General features: G+C 42.2%; 1 protein-coding gene and 1 pseudogene across 1 annotated transcript in view; both read left to right on the top strand.

Annotated features, from left to right (window-relative positions):
• Window positions 1–3,236: 3,236 nt before the first annotated feature.
• Window positions 3,237–4,841, top strand: LOC148107395 (uncharacterized; annotated as a pseudogene).
• Window positions 4,558–8,796, top strand: part of PLXDC2 (plexin domain containing 2) — a 432,662-nt gene continuing 428,423 nt past the window's right edge. The window contains exon 1 of the mRNA XM_045787429.2: window positions 4,558–5,226. Coding sequence (XP_045643385.1) covers window positions 5,115–5,226 — 112 coding nt within the window. The 5' untranslated portion in view covers window positions 4,558–5,114. The remainder of the gene's footprint in view (window positions 5,227–8,796) is intronic.

The raw sequence follows: 8,796 nt of genomic DNA, 5'->3' as shown, positions 1-8,796 counted from the left end.
CAAGTTGCCCATTTTTGTACTTTGCTATTTACTGATTAAGAAAACTTTAGCTTATTAAGATTTAGAAAAAAGATATATAAACCTGAATGAAATTTTAATGCAATGTATTATTTTATTATGAATGAGCAAAATATAATTAAAATATAATTATGTTGTTAATTTCATCTAAATAGTAAATGTAGTATTGATTTGAGGAGAAAGGGCATTAAGTATTCTTCCTGTTAACTGTTTCTGTAAAAAAAGAGTGATGTTAGCTGTTAGGTGATTTTTTAAAATACTTATTTGATTCAACAAATACTCTATTCATAAATTTTTTACCTAAAACTATAAAAGAGGAAAAAGGTGAAATATCCATCAACAGTATAATGAAATCCTGGTTGATTCTGAGAGCAGAAGTCAGCCAAGATGAACAAATGAGTCTTGTAATTTTGTGTCAGAGATCAAAAAATTAGCCCTATCAAATGAGGAGGGACAGGAAATGCCAGAGACCTAGAGGAAAAGGCCATAATATTAGCTGAGGACCAAGTAAAAGAAATCCACTAATAGCAATGTCCCTTTATTTGACCAAATTGTAGAAAATTTTAACAAATCTTACTAAAACGGACAAGAACGATTTCTTGAAATAATAATAATAAATAGAGTATAATAAATGCTAACTACTCCACAGCCTGCATTACATCTTGTTTTTGCCAAGTAAGCATGATGTTCTCCTGAGTATCCTGCTAGCCAAGTTTCAATTTAGGATAGGTCCTTGGAAACACAGCAACGTTAGAGTTGGACGTGGGATGAGATAGGTGATTGTAAATACCTTTATACAGATAGTACTGCACTTGGAAGGTATAGAAATCTTCTTGAAGGTTGGTGTAAATAAAGGGTTGCAAACAGATTGGAAATCTATAGACGTTAGCTTGGGTCTCCTTAAAGTTCTGTGTTGTTGACGATGATTCTGATATATGATCTTAAGGTCTTAGAGGAGAGTGTTCTGTGAATTCCAGATCTTTGTCATGGACAAAGAACCCAAGTATTACTCCTTGGAGATTCCTGATTGATTTATTCCTTGAGAGGTTAGATAAAATTAAGCTAGTGGGTCAGCAATTCAGTTCTTATATCTAGAGTAAATAGAAATGAGCCTCATTCATTATAACTCTTCTTTCAAGTCAGATGGAAGATGAAACTTTCTTCAGAGACACCTTAATTTGTCTCCATGAAGTTGAGATAGACAGTAATACCCTGGTGCAAGGTATACCACAAACTGAAATCATTTAGACCACAAAATATACTGCTTTTAATTAAAAAGGATTATATGAGTAATGACCTTCTTCCATTTCACTCTGAATATACTGTCCTACATACACTTTATTTATTTGCTGCTTATTATAATGTAAAGGTAATATATATTTATACATAAGTGATTTACAATTGACATCTAAGGCAAAACATTAAATCCTGCGTTTATGATGTTAAAACATTAAATCCTGTGTTTATGATGTTCTCTGTGAGCTCTGGGCATTAAAATAATCATGCATCGATTTTTGCTTACCTATATTGCCTCCCATACCTAAGTATTTTCTACGTGGGCGACTCTTCCGAATAAGATCATATGAGTAAAGTGAAACAATTAAATGGCACCAATGATAGACAAAACACATAAAAAACCTTTCCAGAGTCACTCTGAATTACCACTGGGCTTCTTTTCAGTGTTTGGCGTCAAATTTGCCGTTTAAGGTATATAGCTTCAATCAGGAGGGCAAAGCATTGCTGACAACAAACAAAAATTTGCATATAATAGTAAAAGAAAAAAGAAAGAAAATTATACTAGGGAGAGATAGGAACTTGGTTCACCTCAAAAAAAAAAAAAAAAAGAGGAAACACCTTTTTTTTTTTTTTTTCCTGTAGAGGGCAATATCCCAGACTAAAATAAAGTAATGCTTTCTTGAGATGCCTTCTGCTGGATTTCTTATAATTTTGCATATAATGGGAATTGGACTTGTACAGAACATTTTAGGAAGCTTTCTATTTGGATTCATGAAGTGGTGACCTCACTAGGGATGTAGATAAAAAACTCAACATTGATTAAACAACAACCAAATTTTGATTAGAAAATTGTTTTCCAACTTAATGTTAAACAGATAAGTATCTCAGGTACTCAAATTTGGTTGTAATGTTACACAGAATTTAAAAACTCAGTTGAGCAGAAATAAAAGAATCAGATTTTTAAGTATGGTGAGGAGGAAATCAACCAGTTGTGAGACCGCTCAGGAGAGAGCAAAGGCCTTAGAATAATAAAGTGTATATAGGTAACATGTTTATATACTGTGTGTATACATATATATTTCTGATTTAAATAGCAAATTGAGTACTAGATTATGAAAAACATGTTGCACTTCCTGTTTCCCTTCTCACCAGCGAAGTAACCATGAGAGAGCCATTCTTTCTGCATCAAATTAGCAGTTTTTTGATTATCTAGATCCACTTTCAGTGGGTTTTGTGACAAAATTAAGGTCTGCCAACCTTAAAAATATACTTGCCAGTTATTTAACCAGCAAAGAAAAGTTTATTTGGAAATTAGAAGGAAATTGCAATTTGGGACCTACAAGCTATGATAAACCATAGGCAAGTCTGAAGAACAAAGGACAGCAGCTGGCTTTTATGGAGGGCAGGAGGGATTCGGTTGTATCCAGAGAAGGTTTATTGGAGAAGAGCAAGGGTTCAGGGTTGCTTCTCATTGGCTGACTTGTGGCGGTTTCTCTTCAAGGTTATTTTTGAGCAAGGAGAAAATCTTTCTTCTTCTTCCTAGGGTAGGTAAAGTAAGCTTCTTCCTGCTGGGGTATGTAAAGGAAGCTCCAAAGAGTGGTATGTGGTGAGTGAGAACCCTCCCTTCATTGCCACTGACTCCATTTTGAATTAGGTTGCTTTTGTTCATTTTCACAGGTGCCCATTAATAGCATCCATAAACTCTTCAGAGCATGGAATAGAGTGGGCAAGAATAGACTAATAGGACTTTTTGAATTTAAGAACAGCGAAGCAAACTCTTCATTGATTGAGGACCCTCCTCTCTCTCTCCTGTTTTTCTTAAGAAACAGAAACTTTTGTACTTTGCACAGGCATTGTTTTCAGTTCTTTAAGTATCCAGTAATAACTCATTGAATTCAATACAACCTTATAAAGGCATTACGATAATTCTCCCCATTTGATGGATGAGGAACTGAGGCACTATGGGATTAACTGCTCAAAGTCATATAGCTATTTAGTGGGAGGAGGTGGAATTCCAGCCCAGGCGGTCTGGTTCTAGAATCTATATTTTTAACCAATATGCTTTGCTACCTTTCTTTGTATTGGTCTAAAATGAGGTTAAGCAAAATAAGATGTAAACCAGTGCGAGGGCTGGGAAGGGTTAATTTCGAAGCACATCCCGGAGCTGGAAAAACAAAAACAAACTAGCAAGCGAATGCCTGTTAAAGCCCCCGTAGGAAATTCAATGGGCCTCCTGTTTCTTTAAACTCTCGCTTTCCCTCGGGCGGACACTTTACAAAGCGGCAGCGGCGGCGGGACCACGCTCCCGCGCGCTACCTTCCTCCTCCCGTCTTGAGGGTCTGGGGTCCGAAGGGGTTTCTCGGGGTCTGTAGCTGAACTCGCTCGGGTTTGCTTTCTTCACACTCCAACCACTGCTACACAAGTCGTCCTAGGAATGGCGAACTATAATTAACCCTTTAGCGCCCAGGAAGACCCCAGCTGGCATCTTTTGAGTATGGTGTGGGGCCGAGATTCCCCTGCAGCCGTGGGCGAAGGCGGCCTGGGGGCCAGGTGGGCGAAGGCGTCGCTGGCGGGGCTGCAAAGGCCAAGAGCGGGGTGCAGGATGGCGCCCCGGCGGCGCGGAGGTGCAGCCCGGCGCTTCCCTCCTAGCTCGTCTTCCTCGCCTGCTCTCCAGGCTCTACGGGCAGCCGGCTGCTGGGGGCGCGCCGGGCTGGAGTTGCCCTCTCACTCCCCCTTGCTTTGCTCCTCCGGCTTAATCTCTCGGCGACTCCTCTGCCAGCGCCGAGGAAAGTGCAGCCATTGGACAGGTCGGTGCTAGCTGCTGGTTTCGGGGAGGAAGGTGGGAGAAGCCTGAAGGAGCGAGGGGGAGGGAGGAGGGAGGAGGGAGGAGGGTGCAGCGGCAGCTCTGGCAAATTGCGAACTGCCTTCCCTCCCCAAAGTGTGGAGCAGAAGCGCGGGGGAGCTCGGCGGCGGCGGCGCCTCCTCCGCCACCAAACTCCCGGCGCTCGGCGGGGCTTGTGGCCACCTCCTTCTGAGCCAGGAGGAACCCTTTCCCGATAGGTTTTGGCCTGACTCCCTCCGCCCCCCCCATTTCTTTCTTCTTCCTCTTCCTTTTTTCTCCCCTTATTTTTCTTCTTTTTTTAAACACACATATTTTTTCCCCCCTGGCTTCGGACCTCTGATTGCTGCAGCCCTAGCCTTCCCTGGGCTCAGCTCTTCAGGGCTGCCCATCCCTCCCGCTGCGAGAAAGGACGCGCGCCCTGCGTCGGGCGAAGAAAAGAAGAAAAACTTGTCGGAGGGGTTTCGCAGCCCACATTAACCCCCTTCCAGCAAACCCAAACCTCCCGCGGGGGCCATCCCAACACTGGGGAAAGTTCCTTCTGAGCCGACAGCCCTCTTGGATTTGGAGAAGGCAGCCGCGCTGCTGTGGAATTAGATCTATTTTGAACCCAGTGGAGCGTATCGCGGGGTCTTGGAAGTCACTGTCTCCGGGCACCCGGGTGGCGCTGCCTGTGCGGAACCGAGAGTTTGCGAGACCCGGCTGCAAGTGGCTTTTCCTGCCCGCAGTTGTCCTGTGTCTGGGGTGAGGGCTGCGAGTGTTGTGGCAAGTTGCGAAGAGAGACCCGGAGGTCCAGAGAGAACTGCACTCCCCCTCGCTCTCCCTTCTTCCTCTTCCAAGCTTCAGAGTGTGAAATCCCATCGAAATTTACAAAGGCCTCCAGGTTCAGCCAAGACCGGTCCGCAGAGCTTTGCCCCATCGTCCCCATCGTCCCCATCGTCCCCATTCCCACCCGGAGCCCCGGAGCACAAGGAGCCTGGGAAGGACTGGAGGGGAGGAGGAGGGAGGTCGCGGCGGCGGCATGGCGAGGTTCCCGAGGGCCGACCTGGCCGCTGCAGGAGTTGTGTTACTTTGCCACTTTTTAATGGACCGGTTTCAGTTCACTGAAGGGGAGCCTGGAAACCAGATCAATGGTAAGATGCACTTTCGCTTGTTGATTTTGTGCGCAACTGAAGACCTGGCTAACACCTCCCCACCCCCTTCCCACCCACCCCCACTTTATCTGTCTGCCCTTGGGAAAGTTATTGTAATTGCTTTTCGGGTAAACTTGGGCTTTCCGAATGGGGAGAAGAGGGTTGGTTAGAGAAGGGGACTGGGGGTTTTCTTGAGGATTTCGGGCTTCCTTCACCTGAGCTACAGGGGGTGGTACCGTCTCCCCAAGTCGCCCAGAGAGGGCTCTGGTGTGTAAGAGGAAACCTCCTTCTGTAGATAATCTCTCCCAGGAACTGGCATCCCTGGGCAGTCTCCCCTCCGGCTCCTCCTGCTTCCCTGCTGCCGCCACAAACTAACCGAGTGCTTGATGGGGGTTGTGGGTGGGGGACGTGGTGACAGCTGGGTATTGCAGGGCTCCCCCCTAACTGGAGAAAAATTTACTGTGGCCGCACCTTCCTTCCCTAGGCGATCCCCACCTTAGCTTCCTTTCGCTGTCTGGGGCAGAACGGGCTCTGAAAGTGGGGCGGGGTAGGTGCGGCGAGAAGCAGAGGAGGGGTGGGGGCGGCACGAGTGGGGTGGGCACACCTCTGGAGACCAATCCCTGCCCCCATTGTCCTCCGCCGGCGGTCTTTGCAGACAGGCCTGAACGTGTCCCGGGTTTGTCCAAGTGCCCTGGCATTGCCCCCATGGGGAGACCTGGTCTTTGCATCTTCCCAGTGGCAGTGCCTCCTGCTCCGGCGGATGCCAGCCAGGTGTGCGTCCAGTCGGGAGCCGCGCCCCCGGGGCCAGCGGCGAGCCCGCGGAGCAGCCCTCCCCCCGAGGCTTGCTGGCCCTCTTAGGCTAGGCGTTGCTGAGCCGAGGTCCAGGTGGCTCCCGCGACACTGTCCACTGAGAACTGAGAGCCTGCTCACCATTTCTGCCCCTCGGGAAGAAAGTGAAGAAACAGGCAGAGAAAGAGAGAGAGAGACCTTGGCAGAAATTTGTGAACTCAGGTTAGACTTCCAGAGGAGATGAAATGAACAAAAACAGAGGAAAAAAAAAAAAAAAGGAACAAAAACTTTCTGATTAGGATAATCAAGGTTTTGCTTTGTTTCAATTCTGAAGGTGGGGTTTGTGGTGGTGGTAAGTGCTTCCTCAGAAATTATACGTGTGTCCACAAATGTCAAACATGAAAGTCGCAGATGGAAGCCTACCGAGGTCACCTGGGGATTCCAGGTGAGGTGAATCTTGGAGAAAGTCCTTGAATGAGATTTACCAATCTGAGACCTAGAAATCCACTAAAACACTGTCTCTGCCCCTGGTGTAAATTCTTACAGAGAAAGCACAGATACTGACTCCGCACTCCAATTTATGATTGGAGGGGTGTGTGGGTTGGGAGGAGGGGGCAATATGATGACAACACTTTTAAAACTGTGAAACGCTTTAAAACTCCAACGTTCTTATGTTGGTTTGTCTTTGTCAGATACAATTTTGTTCTGCATAAATGGACATCGGTTGTTCTTTAGTAGGTATCATATCAGGAGGTTATCCTTTCTTGTTTATTTCTCTGATATATTTCATTGGCTTAAAAAAATAAGACTTTTCCCTTCTGGTATTGATAGGGTATCTATCTCCACGTTCATGGAATAAGTAGATGCTTAAAGAGAACAATTTACTTCATCCCAAAGGAGATTAGAGAAATATGTGTGCCAAAACGCATCCCAAGTTGTTTATTTGAAAACTTCTTTGGCACTGGAAGTAAGTAATGCATTTACAGTAAAAAAATAAATAAAATAAAGGTCAGCAAATATTTTTTTTTCTCTGAGCTTCTTTCATTAATGGTATGTTACTGAGAAAAGAATATGTATACAATTAATTTTCTATTCTAAGTTCTCAAATTGAGGATGAAGTGAACATTCCATTCTAAAATTCACCACATAATTAAAAGCTTTGTGGATTAGAAAATACCTAAATTGTTCAACATAAATGTACAGGTGTTACAAACTAATTATAAACTAGTATCTATGGTGGAAAATTACTCTAGAAACCCATATATTTATAGGATTGAGTTAAAAATGAATGGTTTTAAATTTCTTGGTAAATGTGTTGGAGGTTTATTGCAAACTGAAGTAGATTTTTACTGGATATCAGTCTACTTATAGTTGTTGAGTAATCTCGGAGTTAAACAGTTAGCCTACTGAATATATAAAGTATCTCAAAGAAAGAGAAAAAAACCAGCATCCTTTGTAAATAGTCTAGGTAAAAGTTCAACATGGGGAAATTCTTAAAGTCCAACCGCCTTGAAATTTGCCATGCAGCAATCAGGATTTTTATCACAGACATTTTGTCACAGGGGGAAAAACCTGATTTCATAACAGGGACATTTAATTATGCGTTACTTTAGAAATGCTGCAATTGATTTTATTGCCACCAGAGGGCAGAGAAACTATTTTCTCCTGTCCCTGTTCTTTCCCAAATGTCTCAGATTAATGATCTTCAATATTTTTTCTTATGGGCAATATTTTTTGATATTTCAACTTACCATTTATAAATGAGTGGCAGTTTGTAATAATGAGTGTTTATTTCCCATGTTCATTGAAATTAACCATTCATTCAACATTTATATAGCACCTCCTACATGTAAATATCTATACTTTGAATATATTCTCTATAGTGAAAAAAACCAAATAACCTGTTTTGCATCATTGTTGGAGATTTTTAACAAATTATTGTGGAATTCTCAAGAACGTAGCTTTAAAATGTTTCTCTTATGATTAAAAGTTCATTATCATATAACGAATTTATTTTGAAGAATGAATGTAATCTACGTATTTCTCAGAAGTATTTGCCATACTAAATAGTTTTTCTCAATACCAATATTTAGAGAAAAATAAACTTAGAATAATTCTAGTTTCTGTAAATCTGGAATCCTCTCTGTATTGTTATACATTCATTTCCATATCCTAAATTGATTGAAAAACAGTCTAGTAACAGTGTCAAAGAAGAAAGATGTATTAATATCTCAAAGAATTCTAAAATTTAAATGAGGCGAAAGCCCTAAAATTAAGTAGTTATTTTGGCCTGGTTATTACTCTTAAATGTGACTTAATGCAACAAGGAAGTTCAATGCTGCCATATAGAGAGCAAAAATAGTTTAGGACTCCGTGGAATTTCCACTATTTAAACTTTCTAATATTGCCATGTACTAGAGAGAAATAGTTTATTTTTAGCAGGTCATTTACATTTATTTTAGTGTTTCTCTATTGGGATATTTTTCTATTATTTTCTGCTTTCATTGGAGTTAAAAGATTTAGTTTGAAGTATTACTAACTTGTAGAGTTTGTTATGAGAGTATCTCTGTTGAGACATACCATCATTAGTATAAATTTTCTGTTTAGATATATACCTAGAACAGAAAATTATAGCAGAAGTGAATATTCTCTATACAGTACAAGTGGGTCATATTAATGAACAAAGGGCAGGTTGATCTTCAATCAATGACTCATGATTGCTTGCAAAAATTTTTAAAACACAAAATGTGAGAGTCTTTTTCCGCTAGAGAATAGATCCAA

The sequence above is a fragment of the Ursus americanus genome, chromosome 31 (assembly GCF_024610735.1).
Source record: "Ursus americanus isolate L20-20 chromosome 31, mUrsAme1.1.p, whole genome shotgun sequence".
NCBI classification, from domain to species: Eukaryota; Metazoa; Chordata; class Mammalia; order Carnivora; family Ursidae; genus Ursus; species Ursus americanus.
Note: the sequence above shows the minus strand (reverse complement) of the source record. Positions and strands in the feature narration are given on the sequence as shown.